Source organism: Monodelphis domestica, chromosome X (genome assembly GCF_027887165.1).
Source record: "Monodelphis domestica isolate mMonDom1 chromosome X, mMonDom1.pri, whole genome shotgun sequence".
Lineage (NCBI taxonomy): Eukaryota > Metazoa > Chordata > Mammalia > Didelphimorphia > Didelphidae > Monodelphis > Monodelphis domestica.
In genome coordinates, this window is record NC_077235.1 from 44,597,257 (window position 1) to 44,621,251 (window position 23,995).

General features: G+C 42.5%; 1 protein-coding gene across 1 annotated transcript in view; it reads right to left on the reverse strand.

Annotated features, from left to right (window-relative positions):
* The window catches only part of F9 (coagulation factor IX), a 46,715-nt gene extending 23,903 nt beyond the window's left edge, over positions 1-22,812 (reverse strand). The window contains exons 1-4 of the mRNA XM_007507365.2: positions 22,664-22,812; positions 15,266-15,429; positions 14,305-14,329; positions 8,993-9,106 (exon numbers count right to left, since the gene is read on the reverse strand). Coding sequence (XP_007507427.1) covers positions 8,993-9,106; positions 14,305-14,329; positions 15,266-15,429; positions 22,664-22,730 — 370 coding nt within the window. The 5' untranslated portion in view covers positions 22,731-22,812. The remainder of the gene's footprint in view (positions 1-8,992; positions 9,107-14,304; positions 14,330-15,265; positions 15,430-22,663) is intronic.
* Between the last annotated feature and the right edge of the window lie 1,183 nt (positions 22,813-23,995).

Below are 23,995 nucleotides of genomic sequence, written 5' to 3' on the forward strand. Positions count from 1 at the left end.
CTTTGAGACTATCTTGTCCATTCCATTCGGATTGGAAGTGAGGAAATGGAGGCCCACACAGGAACTTTAATTCCAATTCTAATAGGCTTTCCATTGTCCCCTGCTGGAGATTAGCCTTGAGCATATAGTGGCACAGAATGAAAAAAGGCACCAGATTTGGTTCTGGAAGGCTAAGACAACCCTAAATGCAAACATCTACCTCACAGGACAAGCAGATGAGAGTCACTAAGGCCCAATGCCAGTATAGTTTTTGAGTTTGAGTACCCAGAGGGCAAATTTAAACTGTCTGTGAGCTCAGTGGGGGGGAGAGAGAAGAAGAGAAGAGAAGAGAGGAGGAGAGGAGAGGAGAGGAGAGGAGAGGAGAGGAGAGGAGAGGAGAGGAGAGGAGAGGAGAGGAGAGGAGAGGGGAAGGGAGGCAGGGCAGGGCAGGGGAGCGCAAGGGAGGGGAGAGGAGGGGATGTGTTTGCTTTGGACAAATGGACAGAGGGGCCGGGCATGCAAAAAAATGTCCTCTGGTGCTGGGAAGAGGGGGAATGAGCAACTTCCTGAGTGCCGAATGGGCACATGTGCTGATACTTCGCCAATGCTCCCCTATGCCCTTGTCCTTTAGGGTCTAGCAAAAACCTTTTGGTGGCTGCAAGCTTCACAACTACTCCTATGGCTAATAGCTTCCCATCATGTACTTCTTTCTCCCTCTCTGCTTTAATAAGTCACTGAGTACTTGGAAGCCAACTATCCCTAGCCCATTCCCCCTATTCCCATTCTTTCATCCTCAACCACTGAAGCATATGCGACTGACATCTTCCATCTCCTTGCCCTTTTTGAGACCTAGCTCCTTATTTATCGCAGCCATGTTATATTTCTGGGCTTCCTCTCCAGTGCCAGCTATAACCTTCAGCCCACCAGCATATATTCCTTTGTATATAATTTCAATTGCAAACTCTCCCTTTACCACCATCAATCAGCAATGTCTCCTTTGTCAAGAAATTTTAAAAATTTCTCCCTAATCTCTGATGGTTTGTAACAGCTCCAAGATTTTTCTCCTTCATTTCTTTTCTTTAAACCATCACTTTCCATCTTAGAATCAGTAGTAATTATTGTTTCTGAGGCAGAAGAGTGGTAAGGGCTAGGCAATGGGGGTTAAATGACTTACCCAAGGTCACACAGCTGGGAAGTGTCTGAGGCCAGATTGGAACCTAGGACCTCCCATCTCTAGGCCTGGCTCTCAATCCCCTGAGCAACCCAGCTACCCCCTCACCTTCCTTTCTTAAGCACTTGGCTCATCATATTCCTTGCCCTATCTCCTGCCCTTACAGTAGGGGATTTAATCATCCACAGCACAGATGTGGCCATCTCCTAATTCCTTAATCTCTTTAAATCCCATGATCTAGTCTTTTACTCACCAGCCATACATGAGCCACAGTAGACCCTACCATTACCCACAAGTGTTCTGTTCCTCTAATTCTACATTTTAATATTTCTCCTCCTCAGAGGCCTCTGACCTCTCTTCCCCACAGTTCTTAGGCTGTTGCTGTTTCTCTTGCCTCATTCTCCCAGCTCATTCTATCATTAGCCAAGTGAACTCTACACTGTCCTCTCTTCTGAAATGCCTTGCTTCTTTGTCCCATTACCACTCATCCCTTGGCTGATCTCAGCTTAGGGTTGCTTCCACCATTTGCTTTCTATACTCCTACTCATAGACCATTGGATGGAGCTAGAGGAGATCACCCAATTGTGCTGGCTCAGTACTGTATGAATTCATTTTCTTTAAGTTCAGTTCAGTGAGGCAATCTTGTTCCTCTTCTCTATTTGATTCCCTAACTTAATCCCCACAAAAGCTATTCCAAACCTCCTCTCTCTTCCTTCCTCAGGCCTTACACACAATGCCTCCCAATTTTATTGGCTAAGGGTCCTTCTTATTTTCCTGAAAAAAGGAGCCCATTAGACGTGAGCTTCCTCTAAGCTCTTTTTCTTGATCTCAAAAGCCCCTGATATTCTCCTCTACTCTCTTCTTTCCCCCAGTCTCTGACAATGAGGTGACCTTTCTCTTTGCCTAGGCCAGTGATGGTGAACCTTTTAGAGATGAACTGTCCAAACTGCAACTCTCATGCTGCATGTGAACCCCCCACCTTACCCTAGACAGGGAAGGGAGAAAGCGCTCCCATTGGGCTGCTGTGCAGAGGGGCAGGTGATGGGGGAAATGTTCTCAGGAGTGTGTGGAGAGAAGAAAGGGAACAGCCCCCTCCAGCACGCATGCCATAGATTTGCCAACATGAGCCTAGGCCAACCCAGAAGCCCTTAACCTGTTTGCTTCTGTCTTCTCCAAAAGATAATGACTTCAGTGACCACCCCTCCCCTTTAATCTTTAACCTCTTCTCATCTACTGTCTCCTTTCTATTGCTGTCAGTCATTTTCAAATCTCCCCCAAACTTACAGAAAGAAAAAAAATCTTCACTAGACTTGACTGCCACTTCAAGCTATCATTCTTTCTCTCTCTTCTCTTCCTCTAAAAAGCTGTCTACATCTGCTGCATCCACGTCTCCTCTCCCTCATTCCTCAACCCTTTACAATATTTTTCTTACTTCATCACTCAACTGAAATTGCTCTCTTCAAAATGGTTAGCGTTCTCATATTTGCCAAATCTGACAGTCTTTTTATTAGTCTTCATCCTTCTTCATTTACACAACTGCTGCATTCAGTCCTGTTGACCACTTTTTTTCCTTCAGCCCAATTTCTCTTCTTTTGTCTGTCATGGCCCTGCTTTCTCCTGGGTCTTGTTCTACCTGACTGCTCTTTCCCAGTGTTCTTTACTGGTTCATCATCCATGTCTCACAGTTCACCCCAGCCTCTGTCCAAGGTTCCTTATCCTTCTTTCTCTACTTTCTCTCTTTTGATGACCTCCCTATCTCCTATGGCTTTAGTTTAAGTGGCACATCTTCCTGAGTTCAAATCTAGCCTGAGACACTTATTGGCTGTGGGACCCTGGGCAAGTTGCTTAACCCTGCTGGCCTCCATTTCCTCATCGATAAAATGATCTAGAGTAGGAAATGGCACTCCAATATCTCTGCCAAGAAAACCCTAAATGGAATCTATGAAGATTGGACATGACTGAACAATGATCAAATGATAAAATGCAGTTGACTGACTAATCTCTATATCTAAGCCTAGTTGAATTTCTTCCCTGAGTTCCAGTCCTACGTCATTAATTACTTCTTGGACATTTCAGACTAAAGTCCCAGAGGTAACTCAAGGTCTGCATGTCCGAAACAGAACTCGATTGTCCTTCCCCCTAAAACCACCATTCTGCGCAACGTCTCTATTTCTGTCTAAGGCTCAGCTCGGTTCAGAGACACACAGCTAGCCAATAACGGATCAGGAATTCAGTCAGTCTGGTGTCTGCCAACACTACTATCTTTCTAGTCTCCTAAGTCTCCTCCTTGATTCTTCACCCTCCCTTATCCCACATGTTCTGTTACACAAAGGTTGCCATCTCTACCCCACAAACATTTCTGAATTCCTACCCTGGCTCTACTAATAGAGCTTTCACCTTAGTTCAAGCCTTCTCTAGTTATTGCAAGTCTGTTTTTTAAACCCTCACCTTCCATCTTGGAATGAGTATTATATATTGGTTCCAAGGCAGAAGAGTGGTAAGGGCTAGCCCATGGAAGTCAAGGGACTTGCCCAGGGTCACACAGCTGGGAAGTGTCTGAGGCTAGACTGGAACCCAGGACCTCTCATCTCTTGGCCTGGTTCTCCATCCACTGAGCCACCCAGCTGCCCCCATCACAAGTCTTTTGATCAATCTTCCTGCCTGAAGTCTCTTTCTCTTCCAGTCCATCTACCATACTACCACAAAAGTGCCTTTCATTAAGTGCAGATCTAACTATGTTACTTCCCTTCTCTCTTACATCCATTGGCTCCCTGTTGCTTCTAAAACCAACTGTAGGTTCCTCTGTGTTTTAAGGCTTTTCACATCCTAAGGCTCACCTTATGGTTGTAGCCTCTTTTAACACTCTACCACCTTCTCTAGTACTCTTCAATCCAGCCCACCTGGCCTTTTTTCTGTTTCTTATACATAATACTCTATCTCCCATTGACATGTCTTTGCACTTTGCTGAAATGCCCTCTTCCCTCTTCTCCACTTCACAGAATCCCTTTTTTCTTTCAAGACAGCTCAAAAGTCACTTTCTACATGAAGTGTTGCTTGGTCTCTCCAATGGCTAGCACCTTCTTTTCTGAACTACATTATCTTGAACTGTTTTGTATTTCTACTTATTTTCTTGATATTTATTCTTTATGTACTCAGTCTCCCCCATTAGGACATAAACTCTTTGAAAGTAGGATTTGTCTCATTCAATACATTTGTCGCCCCAGAATTCAGCACAGTACCCGGCACATAGTAAACATTTATTCAATACTTTTTGATTGGTTGATTGCATTGTATAACCTAGGACCAATCTCTTTGTTGGCCCTCAATTTCCTTCTCTGTAAACTGAGGCAGAGGGAGAAGAAGCCATGTCAGGTCTATTATCAATGACATTCTGTGATTCTAGAAGAGTTCACCCTTCAAACATATCAAAATACTGTCCCTCATGGTGTCTCCTTCATCCACACTAGCACAAGATGCCTCTGCCCAATCCCAGTCACTTTTACCTACAACCAACATTATGGTCCTTATTTCTGCCTTCCTGTCATTTGGTTCTCATTCCTCCCTGACATTATTAACAGAAAGGCTTTCTGGCCAACGAAGTCACCTAGAAGTTCATTGTTGTTATTCAGAGAATCTTCCTAAATCCCACCTCTCATACCCCCTTCCATCTTCCCTCCATCCCACAACATGTAGAAGAGTCTATATTTGAAAAAGAAATGCCTCATGGGAAAGAAGTATTCACTTGTCTGTGTATTATAAATATCTACTTCTTGTTGAGGTATTTTCTTGAAGGGAAAGTGGCACAAGGGGCAGGAAATCCCATGAAGTAGTGATGGACACTAGACCGGTTGAATCACAATTCTGCTACTGGCTAGCCATATGACCTTGGGCAAGTCTCTGAACTGAGTTGGGCCTTGATTTCTTCAACTACAAAATAAAGGGATTGGATTAGAATATAGTCTCTAGATGCTTTCTAGTATCCCTTCCAAGACTAAATCCATGACTAAATCCAGGTTTTTGGGCAAATCATTTCCATTCTCCGAGAACCTGAGATAAAGGGCTTGGTTTTCTACCATGAAAGGGTTGAAGTCAATTATCTCTCAGGTCCCTTTCAACTCTCACAGTCTATATTCCTGTGGATCTGCTGGCTAGGGTACAGCAATAATCAAAGTCCTTCCTTGCATTGTTCTTTACAGAGAGGGAGCAGAGGCCCCAAAGGAGGTGGGAAGGGGAAATCAAGAAAGTCAATCATCAGATCATCCATTGGCCCAGCCCAATTTCCTTCCTGCCTTAGTTAAGCTTGATAAAAATAGGTTTACCTCTATGCTTCTGTGGATCTGGTAGACAGGCTTTTATTATTATTTTGTAAGAAGTACTATATGGACTTGGGGCTAGAAGAGGCCATAAATTCAACTTCTTTATTATATAGGTGAGGAAACTGAGGCTCAGTGATGACTTGCTACTTTTCATCTCCTTTACAAGACCTCCAACCAGAGGTATTGGACTCAAGAGGAAGAAAAAGTCGTACCTTTTCAGATAGAGCCAAAGTGGGAATTTATTTTGCTTGACTATTTGTTGTAAGAGTTTATTTGTTTTTCAGTTAAGAGTGAGGGTAGGACGTGGCCCCTTCCCCCACCAAAATAAAAAAGAAGCAAAAGGAAAGCAGGTCATTGAAGCATTTGAAAATGGATAGAGGAGAAGAGAAGGCCAGAGAGAACCGCAAACAAGCAGGATGGATTTCAGAATTACATGTTGAATTTATTTCCATTTTTAAAAGGAAAAGCCAGCTATAAATCCCAGTGATTCACAGATTCATATACAATTCTCTTTTTCAGTTCTACTTTGTGTAAGGAAATGACTATTTCCCTTGCTATTTGCTAAAAGTTCAGAACAAGAACAAAATTTCAAAGTAAAAGAAATTAAAATGAAAACCCTCCAAACTTGTGACTTGCTGAGCTGAGGGGAACAGACCCTTCCTCTATTGTGAGTCAGGCTGGCGTTCCGTGTGCCAATGAGCCCAGACCAGCTGCAGGCCCCAGGAGAGCCAGCAATTACACCGGCTTTCCCCTGAGCCCCCAAAGTTTTTTTGAAACGATAAAGTCATTTAGGAATATTTAATGCTAGGAACCAGTTTCAATTATGCTTTCTTTATTGAATGTGTAATTGGGTTATTCCCTCAGCTCCCAGGCTTTCATTATTTAAGCTGATAATAAGTAACTACTTCAAAGATTTCTTCTTGTTTCTACCTTAAGGGAAGCCACATTAGGCTGGGCAATTCTAGGGTAGGTATGAGTGCTGCCAGCTAGGATGTGAAGAGATTGAGCTTCCTCCTACCCCCATCCTGAAGGAAGGAAGAAAGGAAGGAAGGAAGGAAGGAAGGAAGGAAGGAAGGAAGGAAGGAAGGAAGGAAGGAAGGAAGGAAGGAAGGAAGGAAGGAAGAAAGGAAGAAAGAAAGAAAGAAAGAAAGAAAGAAAGAAAGAAAGAAAGAAAGAAAGAAAGAAAGAAAGAAAGAAAGAAAGAAAGAAAGAAAGGAAGAAAGGAAGAAAGAAAGGAAGAAAGAAAGAAAGAAAGAAAGAAAGCCAAAGCTTGGGGTCAAAGAACCAGCATCAGGATCTCGGCCAGCTGGTGTTCTTGGCCTTCATGCCCTCTTCTTACCATTTTCTATTTGCTAAATGCTGTATTCCTTTTTATCTGGGGATGAGGAAGGGCACGTCTCAAAGACAGATGCTGTCCAGGTAATGCTTTCCTTCTGAATGGCTGTCTTGGCATATTTATGGTTGCCTGTGGCCCCTGGTTTGGTTCCACTCCCCACACAAACAAGAACCATCTCCATGTTGGCATTCAAGCTTGTTTGGTTTCTTATGTCTGCTCATCTCAGTCCTACTAATTTTATATTCTTCTACTGGAGCCAGGATGCCTATGATGTTAATGCAAGCAAAGGGGCCAACATCCCTTCTCTTTCTTTTATTTGAGTTGTGTAGAAGAAAGAGAATTGTTTATGAGTACAATATTCCTTTCATAAACACTATTCCAGCTTCATCTAGAGATGGTAAATATTGAGCTGAGGAACTCATGGTTTTGAATGGATTAGACCATCTCCCAAGGCTCAGGAAATAGCCTTGTAGGATAGAATTAACACTGAGGTTGAAGGGGTTATAGAAGAAGGTAGCTGGTAATGATCATAGAATGAAAGGAACTTGGGATCCTAGATATGGAGTTGGAAGGGACCTCAGAAACCATCCAATTCAATTCCTCCTTTTACAGTTGAGGAAACTGAGGCTCAGGCAGGGGAACTTGTCCAGACTTGTTCTGGATCATACAGGCATTAAGCATCTGAGATAGGATAAGAATCCTAGTACAGTGATTCCAGGGGCAAGCTTCCCTATACATAATTATATTAGTGAAGTACAGATGACTAGATTGGTTTTATCCATGTAAAGTTTAGGCAAAATGGTTGGGTGAGGAAGACTTGGATTGTATAGGGCAATGGGTACTACTGGTCTACCTGGTTGGAATCCAGAAATTAGTTTCCCTGGTTATATACAATTATAGTCAACTGAAGGTAGGGTAATGATTTTGTCTGAAAAAGCAGTTCCCTGTGTCACTTTCTATGACTTCAGAAGAAGGGAATTATCGGAGACCCATTCATCAGATGGAGGAACTAGATGGCACAGTAAATAGAGTACCAGGCCTAGAGTCAAGAGGACCTAGACTCAGACACTTTCTAGCTATGTGACCCTGGGCACTCCATTTGCCTAGCCCTTACATTTTGTCTTAGAGTCTTTACTAAGACACAAATAAGGGTTTAAAAACATTATCCATTAGTTACTCTGCTCTCAGTAGAGAGGGACCTCCAGAAGAACCCAATCAAGCCATAAGCTCTTTGAGGGCAGGGGTACTTATCATTGTTGTCGTGGTATCTCTAGCACCTATCACAGTGCCTGGCACAGAGTAAACACAGCACAAATTCTGGTTGGATTGGATTGAAATGATTTATTGGTAAGCTTCTTGAGGGCTTAGCTACTTCTCATTTTTGGCTTTGCATCCCTAGTTCCATGGAGAAGTGCATGATAGGCAGCAGCAAGCAATAATCCATGACTAGCAAGGAATTACCCAGGAAAGTATTCTAAAGGGTGAATGCCATCAGAGAGATGTATGAGGGACTAAAAAGATGGGCTGGTCACTGGGCAAGAGTGAAGGATGACCACCTGGAGGCTCCATTGATATCTTTATGATGTCAAGAGATTGAAGAGAAGGCCCTCTGGCTGATTGAATGTACTTTCCCCCAAGCCCTGCATGGTGAACTTATGGGAAGACCTGGAGAAGAGTTAGGCATAGTATGTAGGCATGGATGAGTTGCAGTTTGCATCTTTGGAGGAAATTTCTGCATTAAAGAGACTGAAACTCCATTGGAGTATCATCATCTCTGAAGTGCCTTGCACACAGTAGGCATCTAATAAATGACTGTTGAATTGAGTTGAACTCAATTGACAAATCCATTCTTCTAAGGCCATCCTAATAGTCATCAATCAGTAGTCTCCCTCTTTGTGCTGTGGTTGATCTGGAGAGGTAGCCTACAGGCAATTAGAGAGCTAGGTTTCTTTGTCACTTCTAATGCTGCCTTGCTGGCCTCGGTATAGACTCTGAGTCATTGTGTATCCCCATAATGACAATGTGGGGACAATTAGGTCATAACCATTACAAATGAATCAAATGTTTTAGAAAGCAGATATGTTATAAAGGGAAAAAAACAACATCCTGAGCATTCAAATGTTGTATTTGCCCATTTTGTGTGTTGAATAGTTTTTCAATAGGAACCAATTCTGGACAGTATTGACTTACCTATTTCACAGTTCTTTCCTTCATATCCGCCTCGGCACCAGCACTCATAGGCATTGGTTCCGTCCTTGCACACACCTCCATTTAAGCAGGGATTGGACATGCACTGATTACCATCTTTGAGATAGAAATAATAATACACTGAATTAGCAGAGAAGCTACCCACAAAACCTACTTCTACCCCTTAGGCTCCCAAGTACAGAGAGGAGCTTCCACTCAGTACCAGGACAGAAATGGTGATGTGAAATATAAGCTAGTTACCTTCAGGCATTAATAATCTTAACATTTGGGGAACTTCTAGGAGAAATCCCTAACACGTAAAGGGTAGAAAAGCCCTGGATTGGAACTGTATGTATCCTGAGGATGAGAGTAGAATGTTATAGGAGGGATACTTCAGTATCTGACACTTTCCCAAGGGTAACCACCAGATCTTCTTACAAGTTTTCTGGTTCACAAGGCTTTATTTATACTGTAAAGGATGCAGAAAGGCCTTATATTTGAGCTCAAAGAGAATCAAGACCTCCTCCTCTATACCTAGACCTCCCTCTGGTGTTCTGAGACTGAATCCAGTGCCACAATTTTTACATAGTGCTGCTTTATCTTGTAGTGATTGCTTGTTCACAGTGCCTTCACCTAGACCAGTGATAGCAAAGCTTTAAGAGGAGCAAGTGATGTCCTCAGGCATGAGTGGAGAGGGGGAGGGGAGCATCCTGGCCTAGCTTCCCTCTGACTTTCTTGTAATGAATTCTGGTGAACTCTGTGTTGGGGCAATGGCAAGCATGCCCACAGAGAGGTCTTTGAGTGCCCCATTTGGCATGTGTGCCATGTGCTCACCACCACAGACTTAGACCTTCAGTTGCTTGAGACTTAAGGTCTTTCCATGAATATAAAGATGTTGATAGTAGGAAAGGTAAGGAGTAAATAAAGATGATGGAGGAAGCATAATGACAAGCAATCTGATTAGAGCTTGCTTCATATTCTTCCAAAGTCCTTTTCTGATACCTCATTCTGAAGGTGGATAGTCTTGAATTCTTAAAGAGTACACAATAGTTACACAATCTCCGGCAGCTGCTACCAAGATAGGAAGACTTCAGATGATATATGTCTGTCCAGTAAGGAATCATTTTGGCTAGGGGCAGAGTAGTTCATCAGTAAAGGGGTAACTACCATTCCTCAAAATTAAGAATCCTTACCTCCTTCTCTCTCCTTCTTTCTAGTCACAGAATATATATTCCCACTTTTAGTAAGGCCAGTCTCTCTACCTATGCCCTCAATCCCAAATCCTCCCTCCTTTCTCTAGGTCCCTGCTCTAGGACCCATACCTTCTTCATACATATTGAATCTCTCCCTTTACACTGGCTCTTTCCTATCAGTCTACATTTTCTAATCTCTCTAGTTCTAAATAAAAATCTTCCCTTGGTCCTTCTTTTTTTATCCTGTTCCTTGTCCCATCTTTCCTCCTATTTACTGCTAAGTGGCTTCTGCCTCCACCATTATTCTGAGTGTTCTTGAAGGTCACTAAAGGTCTAATAGTCAAATCCTGTGGTCTTTTTCTGGCCCCATCTTCCTTGATCTCGCCTCAGCATTTTGTACTGTTGACTATCCTTCCTTCTGTATATTCTCTCCTCTTAATTTCTAAGCCATCTCATTGTCCTATTCTCCATTTGCCTCTCCAACTATTTTTTGTATCCTTCATTAGTGACTTGCTATTTTTCTCAACTCAACAATATAGGTGGGACTCAGTGGTTTCCCCCTCAACTTTCATTTTGCTCTACATTCTCTCCTCTGCTCCTGTGGCTTTACCTACCACCCCTTAGTAGGACACTTCCCAATTGGTTTCTATCCCTGGAAGTTCAAACTTCCAACCCAACCTTCCACATGCCTACAGAACTTCTCCATGAAGATGTTTTGGCAACATGACAAACTGATGTCCCAAACTGAGCTCATTATTTTTCTTCCTAAACCTACTCTTCCTTCTGGCTCAACTATTTTTGCCTCTAGCATCCTTTTATGTGGAATCTCCTATGGCCAAAACATTGGGTTATCTTTGAATCTTCCTTCAGCACTGTTTTTTGTACCCATTCAGTTACTGGGTATTATAGCTTTCCTCTTCCTGTTCCTCTGCCAAGCACCTCTCTCCTCTGCTTCCTCTAGTCCCATTGCTGTTACCCTAGTACATTATGACCTGCTTGTACTACTATCATTCCTTTATAAGTCATGGGATTATAAGATCATGACTTTCCTCCTGGAAGGGACCTTAGAGAACATTTTGTCCTGCCTCCTCACTTTACAAATGAGGAAACTGATTGAAATCTCAAGCTGGAAGAATCCTGAGAATTTATCTAGTCTAATCTCTTTACCATGGGAGTGAAGGGACTTGCCCAGAGCTTGTTGTACACAGGATCATAGGTCTAGAGCTGGAAGGGACCCCATATACTATCTAGTCCACCCCTGTCATTTTACTGATGAGGAGCCTGAGGCACAGACAGTTGTGATTTGCCCAGGTCTTTCCCCTTTTATTCTTGGCATTGAAAACTCTGCTGCAAAATCTTCAGAGTTTTCCCATTTCCTGCCAAGGAAAGTTCAAACTTGTGCCTAGCAGTCAAGGACTTCTCTAGTCTCTCCCCTGCCTTTTCAGCCCTATTACATGTTACTCCCCCCGTTTGCCCTGGGTTCTTAAGCATCTTTTACTTTTCATCTCTATGCCTTTTGCGTATGGCTCCTGATGCCATGCTGGCAGTAGCACTGTTGCCCAGTAGCCTTTCTTGCTATGATGCTTGCCCAATCTCTGTGGACCTAACACAGACTATCATTCCTTCTTCAGGGAAACCTACTCGCCCCCACATTCCCCTCGTGTTGCTTGTCCCAAAACGTGTTTGCATAAACACTCTAATTTCTTTTGATTGCATGTGAACACTGGTTCTGGCTAATGTTGGGCACTTGTTTCCACACAAACTCTGCTAGCACTTTACATTGCAGGCTGCCTCCTCCGAATGATTGAGGATGTTGCACTGAAGGGCCTGGGCTTGGAGCCAGCTCTGCAGCTACTCGTTGGCTGAAACAGAGCCTGGCAGCCAGTGTCACTTCCTGTTGCCTTCAGTCTTCCTTTGAGGGCTTGTTGGGGTTTGCTAAAGGGTTAGGCAGAGCTAAGGGTTAAGAAGGATCCAAGAAGACAGGGGGATAGCTCATGCCAAGGGAGTCGTTCATTGTGAGGGCTGCTAAGTTGGTCTTTATTGTAAAAACCATGTTTGGATTGCAGATAGTCGGTCATGGAGTCATGTATGGTCAGAGCTGGAAGGGACCTTGGAGCTTGGCTTGCCCAGTCACCTCATTTCACAGAGGAGAAAAGTGAGCTGGGGAAAGAGGGTGCCTAATCCTAATGGGAATAGGGACTAGGCTTGTGTTTACATCGCTAGAGGGAACTCCCTTGTGAGAAAATTCCCTCTACCACTTGCCCTGAAATGTCTAGTCTTGGACAGTTGGCTAGGGACACTGAGAGATGAAATGATTTGTTGAGGGTTAGGCAGACAGTATGTTTCAGAGGTGGTCCTTGAACCCAGTTCTTCCTGCCTCTGAGGCCATCTCTCTATTCCCTCTACAATGTTGCCTGTGTAATTGGGATAAGCATAGGGACTGGATGTCTGTTTTCATTGGTGTAAGGAACTCCCAGTGGGAAATATCCCTCCATGAATGAAGAGAAGTTAACTGTAACCTAAAGTCTTAGAGACTCAGTTGCCTAGTAGTATTGAGAGGTTGGTCATATAGTTAGTAGGTGTCAGAGGCAGAACTAGAACTCAGATCTTCCTTCCAATCTCCAAATGCTTTGCACCACAGCTTTGGGAATGATTCAGACATTGTTCGGTCATGGGTGGGGCGTGTAGTGCTGGTCTTGGAGACATCTGAATTCATATATTTGATCGTTGGCCCTTAGTACTTGTGTGGCCAAGGTGAAGTCACTTTATTTTCTCTGAGCCTCAGTTTCTTCATATGTGAAATGGAGCACCTGTAGCACCTACCTCAGAGGGTTGTGCTAAAGCTCCAGTGAAATGTGTATGATGTATGCTAGGAAAGCTGCAAAGTGCTATTCAAATGTCAGCTTTTGTCAAGTTCTACTTCAGTTTTACAGATAGTCAAACCGAGGCTGAAAAAGATTGGTTGACCTGGCCAAGGTTTCATTGCTGGTAGGTAGTTGAGGCAGGACTCAAGGTCATTCCTGACCTTCCAAGGGTAGTACAGGATCACCCATCTAATTAATGAGTAACTGAACTGGGGTGAGAACCCTCTCTATCTACTGCTCCATGAAGTGCGGAGGAAACCTGAAATGGAGAGACTTGAGGTGTCCAGCTCAAAGTCCCACAATTCCTAGGTGTGTGTCTAAGGCATGACTTGAGGCCAGAGTCATGGGGCCTTGAGGCTTTGCATTTGAGTGAGGGACTTGGCTTCCCTTGGTTAAAGGGAAAGACCATGGCCATAGGAGCAATAGCAATTGTAATGAGAGCCAGCGCTTGAATGTTTGCAAAGCTGTCTTTTTATTTGTCCTTCACGGTAACCATTTGAGGTAAGGGTGATAATTTAACTCCATTTTATAGTTGAGGAAACTGTGACCTACACATTAAGTGACTTGCTCAAGTCATACACAACTTACATACATTTTACAGATGAGGACACTGAGGCAAGCAGTTTTAAGTGACTTGCCCAAGGTCACACAGTTTATAAGTGTCTGAAGCAGAATTTTAATTTGGGAAAAGGAGTCTCTCTCAGTTCTAGCACTATCCACTGTTCCACCTAGCTGCTAGACATTTAATAAATGCTTATTTATATTTTGTACATTATTCTACAGTGTACATCACATATAGTCATTTGACTATATTACTACTGAACTGGACAAGGAATGGCAACATTGAGTTTGTGATGGCCATGCCCTCCCCTGCCTGCCCCCTTCTCTTGGCCCAGGTTGCAATGGTTCCTAGGAGGGCATGTAGCAAGGCCAGAGTTAAAAAAGCATGGGACTTAAGGGTGAAAAGTGCTCAGAGTTCTACCTTCCTCCTTTCGTACCTATGTGTTCCTCATCTGAAAAAGGGGATGATAATACCCCCATCTGACCAGGATTAAGTGAGATGTAAGCACAATGATCTGGCCAGATGCCACAGTCTCAGCTTTCAGAAGACTTCCAGCACAAGTGAGACCTCCTGGAAGCGCCTGGGCCTCAAAACCCGGGTCATAGCACGAATGAGGCCGGTGATTCCCAATCCCTTTTGACAGATGCCATTTATGGATGTCACATCTATTTACAGTGAAATGAAATCAATACTTACCCACATACTGATTCCAAAATTCATTCTGGGAAGAAAAAAGAAAACAATAGAAGAAAATGAATGGTGATGCCACTTATCTATTTAAAACAACTTTTATTGATGCCTTTAGTTTTCAAATTATATTTATAACTGGGTATATTCCTCAAATGAAATCGATCTCTCTCATGGAATAAAGGAAATAATTTATATAAAATGATTCCTGCAATAGTGACTATATCACCTAACAACGTATGTCATTCTAACCCCTGAATTGGAGGTGGGGGAGATAAGCTGGAGCTAGGCCATACCAGATCTTGAGAACCAGTTCCTCAGTTTATACTTTGGGAATCATCAAACGCTACAAATCACATCTTGATTAGTTCTTTCATTGATCTATTTAGACTCAAGAAAGTGATTAAAATTATGTTTCAAATGAGATTAAATGTAAAAGTTTGTTGTGCACACATTCTTTTCACAGATCTGGTAAACATTTACTAGGATACCCCTGGCAAAGTAGATTTCATTGTCTTTTCTTTGAGATCATGATTGGTGAATTAAAAATGTTTTGAGGGGGCAGCTGGGTGGCTCAGTGGATGGACAGCCAGGCCTAGAGATGGGAGGTCCTAGGTTCCAATCTGGCCTCAGACACTTCCCAGCTGTGTGAACCTGGGCAAGTCACTTAACTCCCATTGCCTAGCCCTTACCACTCTTCTGTCTTGGAGCCAATACACAGTATTGACTCCAAGATGGAAGGTGAGGATTTTAATTAAAAAAATGAAAATAAAAATGTTTTGAAATATGGTTGTCTTTCTTTTGACCTAACTAATCAATCATATTGGAAATCAACCAAATTCCATCATCAATATTGCCCTGGCATGTGGTTTTTCAGCTCTTTTCTTCTCCCTCATCTACTGTGAGCACCTACGAGCAAATGCAAACCATAATGAAGAATGGGAAGAAGATGCTAGTGGGAAATACTTACCGCCTTTTCTGTGTTTTCAAAAACTTCTCGAGCTTCTTCAAAACTACATTTTTCTTCTTTGCATTCTCTTTCAAGGTTTCCTTGAACAAATTCTTCCAGTTTACCTGAATTATACCTCTTTGGCCGATTAAGAATCTTGGTGGCATTTTCATGGTCAAGAAAAACTGAAATTAAAACCAATAAGCATACGATAGGCGTAAGATAATCAAGGTCAGGAAAGAGTAGTCCAAGAATAGCTTTCTTTTCACTCCAGGTGAGCCCCAAGCTAATTTGCCATTAATACTCAAAGGGAGCCCAGAATGAGCCCCTTCCCATGCGAAACTTAGAGACCCATCTTTGGGCATTTTAATTCAGTTTTTCTTTGAACCAGAGCCTTTATAGTACTAAAAGACCCCCAGTTTTTCTTTTTCAGCCTGGGGTTAAAAGAAATCCTTAAATTAGCACTCATCAAATCCTTGCTGATCACCTTGAGGAGAGCAATCCAGGGAGCTGAAATCAGTCATCGAGCCAACACTGTACTAGGCACTGTTTATACACAGAAAGGCAAAAGATGGTACCTTTGTCCAAGGAGCTTATAATCTAATGGGGGTAGAGTCGTGCGAACAACTACAGTGTATGCAAACATGCTATATGGATGATAAATTAGAAAGATTGAGCGGAAGGAAGGCATTCACTTTGAAATGGATTGGGCAAGACTTCATATAGAAAGTGAAATTGTAGCCGAGACTTGAAGGAAGCCAGGAGACAAGTGAGGAGGGAGAGCATTCCAGACCCACCTAGTGAAAATCCCAAGTCAAAAGATGGACTATATTGTTTAAACATCAACAAGGAGACCATTTTTACTGGACAGAAGTGTATATAGAGGGCAGAAGGTATAAGGAGACCGGAAAGGCCAGGGGTGGGGGGAGGTTGGTTGCAAAAGGCTTTGAATGCCAATTTAAAAAATATTTTATCCTGAAGGTGATAGGGAGCCACTGCAGTTTGAGTAGAGGATGATATGGTCAGATCTGGAATGTAGGAAGATCATTTTGTCTTTTGGGAATGTTCTGGCCACACAATTTCAAAATGACTGATGCTTGGTGGAGTTTCAACTGCAGATCAGGCCCTTGTCTCTCTTGTCAATATTGGCTTTTAGGTGGAGAAGGTTCCCTGCATCAGGATTCCCTGAGCACTTTTCTAGGCTTAGGAACTATTATACTTGGGTCTCTTTAATCTTAGTACATTGAGTTCTTGGTTAAGAACTGATAGATAGTTGGATAGATGTTAAGACATCGAGACAAACATTTCCTTGCTGTGAGTACCATCACTATAGACGCTGATTATGATCCTTTTAATAAATGGAATGCATGTGTTGTTGTGGTTGGAACAATTCATTATCTACTGGCCCAGTCCTCTGGGGCTGAGCCTCAATGGGAGTAGATTGGGCCCCTTTCCAATTCCTCTTCTGTGCAGTTACCTTGTTGCTATTTCATCTAACACAGGTCTAACCATGCCGCTTCTGTGCTCAACAAATATCAGTTGCTCCCTATTTCTGCTAGGATAAAATAAAAATTCCCATACTTGGTATTTAAAGCTCTTCGCAATCTGACTCCAACATATCTTTCCAGAACTTTACTCCAGAATACTACTCCTGTTCACATGATCTGTGTTCTGGCCAAATGGGAGTATCTGTTCCTCATCAACTCCCACCTCCCAACCTTTGCACAGGCTTTTTGCCCTGCCTGAAATGAGCTCCCTTATCATCTCTGCTGCTTGGAATCCCTAGCTATCTTCTGGGCTCAATTCAAGTGCCATCTTTTACACAAGGCTTTTCTGGATTCCTTTTGTTGTTATTCTTTTTTCCCATGATTACTTTGTTTTTTTCTTATTTTGCATTCTTGTATAATGGCTTATGTGTATATGACTTGTTTTCTCCCTGGTAGAATGTAAACTTCCTGAGGGTAGTGACTGTTTTCTTTTTGTTTTTGTCCCCCAGTACCTTGCACAGTGCCTGGTACATAATAGATGCTTAATAAATATTTGTTGAATTGATTTGATCCCTAGACAAGACTCATAGTCCATTGGCATCTCTGGGATCATACTAGAATCATTTCTGGTTTGGCAAACCCAACCAGATCTTGAGCTTGTCCTCTTCTTTGAGAACCTAGCTGTCTCTTCCACATTCCAGTAAGGTATCAGAGGAAGACCGTATCGAGGGAGGATGCAGGGAGTTAAAAATACGTCTAATTAACATCTTGAACTCTAGAAGATACCTGGAGGTGAGACTCTAGTTCTTCATAAGAAGAAAGCATCTGAAAACTCTAGAAATCCACTAGATGAACGTTCCAAGATCTTTTGGAGGTCCCTTATTTGAGCTCTTAACTGTTGCCACAATTCAAGGAGTGAGACAGTGGACCCACAGAGTAGGTAGGATGTTGCCTCTTACAGTAGCCCAAAGCAGGGTACCAATATCTCTCTCACTCTGAGGCTAACTGTAGGAAGAAGAAAGCGAGGAGAGACTAGACCTCTGGTCTCATTTTGGTCCAGCTCATTGCACTGTGGGAATTGAGTTGTGTATTTTAGAATGTAAGAGATTGCCAGAGCTAGATTGGCATCTTGCTGAGACAGAATGCTGAAGCTTGCTGGAGTTTCATTACTCTGTTGGTGTTATATGCCTCTCTGGGGAAAGGAAGGTACTAGTGGACATTGGGATCTAAAGTACTTGGAGTCTTTGATACAAAATCCACCAAAGGGCCAGGTAGCAAAAACTCCGTAGAATAACATCAGCAGTAGCTTCATCCTTGCCATCACCAGAGTCCATTTCTAGTCTTGTAGGCAGGCCAATGTCAGAGGTTGTGGGACCCTTACCACCATAGCTACCAGTTTATATGCCTTTCACAAGAGATTGTGTTGATTAGGCTTGCTCTACTCTATTGATTTCAATATTCCAATTTGATGCGACAATATTTAAATCGCCATCCACAGAATCAGAAGTTTAATCAAACATTGATAGAAAGGAGGAAGGGATCATAGAACCATAGTTTGAAGAGGTCTCAAAAGGCACCTAGTCTGAACTACCACCTTGAACATGAATGTTCTCTACAAAATCTTTTGCAACTGGCCTACTCTTGAAGTTCTCCAGTGATGGAGAACTCTCTACCTCACAAGATTTTCCATTCCATTTTAATGCTTCTCAAAGGTATTTGTTTGATATATTTGACTGAAATCTACTTCCCTAGAATTTCCACTCCTTGGCAGTACTTCCACCTCTAGGGCCAACCAGAATTAGTGTAAAAATACCTTCATTAATAAAGGTAAGACAACCCTGTATGACAGTCCTCAGCTCTTAGCTTTCTCTTCCCCAATTTAACTGGTTCCCATCGTCTCTATTCCTTCCCTGGTGATCTCTTACCTGCTAAATATGATGCCCCCAAAACAGGTCTTATATTCCTGACCTCTATAACTTTTGAAAGTATTAACCACCTCCTTCTTCCTGTTTTCTCTTATTTTTTTAAGCCCTTACCTTCTGTCTTGGAATCAATTCTGTGTATTGGTTCCAACACAGATGAGTGTTAGGGACTAGGCAATGTGGTTAAGTGACTTGCTCAGGGTCACACAACTAGGAAGTGTCTGAGGCCAGATTTGAATCCAGGACCTCCTGTCTCTAGGTCTGGCTCTCAATCCAGTGAGCAACCTAGCTGTCTCCTGCCCCTTGGGTTTCATGGCACTACTCTCTCCTTGTTCTTCTATTTGTCCATCTATTCCTTCTTGATCTCCTTTCCTGGATCTTCAACTGCCTTCTATCTCCCTTTGTCCATGTCCCCAAGTTTCTGTGCTGGGTTCTCTCCTTCATCACCAGCACCACCATCATCATTTTCCTCTTCTTCCTCCTCTCTCCTTCCTACCTCCCTCTCTCTCATAAGCTCCCATGAATTCAGTGATATTCTCAATTCAGATGACTCCTAAAGTTCTGTATCTAGGTCTAATCTCTCTCCTTATCACTTATCCTTTATTGCCAACTGACAACTAGATGTTTTTGCCTGAAGATCCTTTGGGCATCTCACATTCAACCTGAATGAAATGTAACTCATAATTTCCCCCCTTCAACTTTCCCCTTCTCCAAACATTCCCTTCTAGTCACCATCTTCAAGCCTTCCCTCTCCTCCATTGATTTCCAATTTGTTGCAAAATCTTGTCAGTTCTTTTTCATCCCAACATCTTTTTTCCACTCATCTCCTTTTCTCTCCTCACACAGAGCCACCACCTTAGATTTGTCTCTCTTGATTTCTCACTCAGACTAATGCAATAGCCTTCTATGTGGTCTTCCATTTGTACCCTTTCTCCTCTCCAATCTATCCTACTACCTAGCTACTAAAATAATCTTTCTAAGGCACAAGTCCGAATGTGCTGCTCCCCTGCTCAAACATATTTGGTGGCTCCCTCCTTCCTCTAGGTACAATAAAAATTCTTCAGTATAGTATTTAAAGCCCTCCAGGGAGAGTTCAACCTGTTGTTCCAGACTTCACATTTCTCCCTTTCCAGTACTCTGTGTTCCAGCTCAATTTGCTAATGTCCATAAAGTTGGTATTTTACCTCTGCCTCCAAATGAAACACTATAACCTGTTACTTAGGAGGAATCACAAACATAAAAGTCATAAATAGAATAAAATTAAAAGGCTGATTCTATATGCATGTCATATTAGCATTGGCTATCCTACATACCTGAAAGGCATTTACTCTTTATCTCTAGTTCCTCTCAATTGACCCTTCCTCCACAAGCCATTCCTCATTCCCTGTTATCTCTCTCTCCCTTCTCAAACTATCCTGCTCTGACTAATATGTATGGAGGTAATATATAATTCCTGGAAGTTAGGGTCTGGTTTCATATTGTCTTTTCACATCCAGTGCCTGGTAGAAAAGAGTGAGTCAAAAGACCTGGGCCAGAATTCTGGCTCTTCTACCAGATGTGTGCAGGCAATGACTTTATTTAACTCACTTCCATTCTCTGAGCCTCAATTTTCACATCTGTAAAATGTGTGACTTGAACCAGATGATTTGTAAACTTCCCTCTAGCACTGTCAAATAAATAGATACTAAGTAGATACTTAACAATGATTTTTTGAGTGCCATTGATTCCAAGCCTGTAGCTCTTTCTACCAAATCCTTGAATGGCATGGCTTCCTGTCTTCTCTTTCCTGTGTTGATCATACGCTGTCTTGCCAATATCCCTGTAAAATATGCTCCAACACCTAAGTCACTTCTTAGTCTTCCTTCCATCCCCATGAGATCTCTATTGAGTACAAAGAGTCCTAAAATATCAACTCCAAGAGCTTGGAGACAGATAAAGGCCTTCCTTTCTAGCTGTGACAGTGGCGATAGGGTTGGCTGATAAATCTTGATGCTCTAATGAAAAGTTAAATGGCCGTACTGCAACCCACAAACTCCAAGTGAAAAAGATAAATTTTAAAAATAGTAGCAGGCAATTAGACCTTCTTTTTGGAGCTGTTCACCTATCAATTACCTTGAATGACTTGGAAAGGTGGAGGGGTTTGCCTGTAAACAGTGTACAGCAGGTTGGCTTGCGTGACTCTGGCCTCTCTTGATTGTTTGGGGACACCTTAGGAAAAACCTCTAGGAGGCAGATGGGCTTGGAGTCTGGGAGACCTGGGTTCCAATCCTGATTCTGGTTTTGGGACCTTGGCCTTCTTTTCAGTTCTCTTCTTTGGTTTCCTCATCTGCAAGGTTCGGTTCAAATCAGCAAATATTTGCCAAACTATCTACAGTGTACCAGGTGCTTTGCTAGATGTTGGGGATGCAAAGACAGAAATACAGTGGTCTCCAACTTCATGGAGCTTATAGTTGATTGAATGGAGAACAGAATGTGTTCAGATAATTAAAGCAAAATAAATATAGAGTAGGTGGGGGTGGAAGAGTAGTATTAGTGACTGCTAGAAACAAGAAAACTCTCTTTTAGAGCTTTTGATGAGAATAACTTCTTATGTATACTATTGTAGAGGGGCAGCTAGGTGGCTCACTGGATAGAGTGGCAGGCCTGGAGTCAGGAGATATTGGGTTCAAATCTGGCCTTGAATATTACTAAGTGACTCTGGGCAAGTCACTTCACCCCATTTGTCTAGCCTTTGCCCTTCTGTCTGAAAGTTGTTACTAAGACAGAAAGTAAGGGTTTTTAATACATGTAGAAACTTCTCATAGCTCTAGAGCTAGAAAGGACCCCGCAGATCATCTACTCCAAGCCAGTTGTTTTACAGATGAGGAAACTGAGCCTCAGGGAGTTGAAGTTAGTTGCCCAAAGTATTGCGCAGGTATTATATCTCGGAGTTGTTGCAAAGCTCAAGTGCCATCATATTAGGTGAAGTGTTTTATAAACGTCAAAGCTCTAAAAAATGTCAGTCTTTATCGTTAGATGCCCAAATGTAGGTAGCCCTTGATAGATTAGTGCTTTTTCCATGTCCTGACTAGTCCCTATTTAGATCTTAGAGGCAGTGTGTAGTAGTGGTTAGATATAGGTCTATATAGGATATAGGATAGGTAAGACCTTGGTTTTACTGTCATCTCAGACAGTTACTAGCTTTATGACCCTGAGTAAGTCACTTAACTTGTGAGAGGTTCCATCTCCTCTTTTTTTGTATGCAACATTATATGGTAGAAAGATTTCCTCTGAAATCTGAGGATCTAGGTTCAAATCCTGACCCTGAGGATTACTTCCAGTATGACCTTAGGAAAGTTACTGAATCTCTTTTTAAAAAGGGAGTTGGACTAGATAGTTCCCTATGGTCCCTTTCAACTCTAGATCAATGATTATGTGGCCTGTTTCTTCACTTGTAACATTTTTCTATTTAGGAGATAACAGAGAATCCATTTTATTAGAAGCTCCTTGAGGGCAGAGAGTATCTTTTACCTCTTTTTATACCCTCAGAGCTTAACACAGAGCCTGGCACTGAGTAGGTGATTAATACTTGGTTATTGAATTGAAAGGTAAGGAACATCTTGTTTCTAAGGCCCAAGCCTAAGTAAAAGAGACAATCTGTGTGGGCCTAGTGGAAAGAGAATTGGACCTGAAGTCTGGGGTCCTGAGGCAAATCTCAGAATCTTAAAATATTTGAGCTGGAAGGACCTTTAGAGATCATCTATTTTGATAAAGGTGGAAACTGAGGCCCAGTGAAGGAACAGGAGTTACCTAAGGCCATACAATATGACAGTGACACAGCTAAGACTTAAACCTGGGATTTCTTACTCCAAATCTAAAACTCGTTCCACTACAGCCTGACCTCCCCCTCCCTGGGCCTTGGTTTCTGCTTCCATCACTTGAGGGAATTTGGCTAGATGATTTTTAAGTTTTACTAGAGCTTAGATGTTCATTTATACTTGTGCCCAGAAGAAATTGAACAAGACACTAACCTGCACCTTCAGCACCAAAAAGATACCCTGAGCAGCAGATGATCAGGAGGAACAGGAGGCCAGTCATGTTCAGACAGCAGCACACAACCTTTGTCTGTCGATTGTGCAAGTAGGGGAGCTCAAAGATGGTTCCAAAGTACAGCTGAAGATGTATTTGCTTCTGGTAAATAGTTAAAACGGCTGGGCTCTGGGATTTGGCCTCCAGCCTGTTGAGGCAGAGGAGGAATAGTGGGCAATGGCCATAATGGACTTACTTGGTTTTGTCACTGTTCTCCAAGCCTGAAGGGGAGAATACTGTGAATAGCAAGAAAATGCAGGGATTGGAGATCCTAGGAGGAAGCATCATGAGGTTTAGCCTCCATATTCCAACAAGTTTCTCCTCCAAACCCTTCCACTGCCTGAAGCCAGCTCAGAGCTAATCAGTGGGCAGAGGTATGATCTGAGGGTTCTGGAAAGGACATTGTAAGGCCTGAAATGTGTGTGTGTGTGTGTGTGTGTGTGTGTGTGTGTGTGTGTGTGTGTGTGTGTGTTCAGCATTGCCCTCTCCCCTTAAGGGTTCCCACATTGAACAGAATCTTCCTCTATAGAATACCTTCCCATTCATTATCTACCTGGCTCACACTACTATCCTGTGAGATGAGTTAGGTTGCCCATACAGAAGTATGTCAAACATTATTTTGGCTAACCCTCTCTTTTAACTTAAGGGGGGGCAGAAGCTCAGAAACATGAAAAGTCTTGCCCAATGATGGAAGCCGATTTCTGGACTCGCAGACTAGTATGCTATTTTACTATAGTCCAGAGAATCCCAGGTAAAGGCAATTATCCCCATTTGACAGATGAGAAAAGCAAGGATCTGGGAAGTTGAAGTTTCCCAAGGTCAAATGGCAAGTAGATGTCACTCTTTGATGAGGCAATGTGATGAAATGACAAGAACACTGATGAATCAGAAAGCCTCAGCTTTAACCTTCATCCTATGATCTTTACAATCCAAAATATGACTTTGGACAAGGTCCTTCTAGCTTCAAGGGACTATGAGGAAATGTGGAATGGGAGTGTGAGGACCTGGGTTCAGATTTCACAATGATTCTTCCTATATGGCCCTAGGCAAGTTACTTCAACTCTGTGGGCCTTAATTTCCTCCTCTGTCAGATGAGGATATTGGAGTAGAAGACCTCTCTGGTATCTTCTTTCACCTTCTAAATCAGGGATCCTATGAAAGTCAATGAATTATTAGGTGCTTTGGGAGATCGATGCTCTCCTTAATGGAGGCATAGCTTCAGCTGATGCCTGGTTCCCCTGCACTTCACTGATAGATGAGATCTGTAGCCAGAT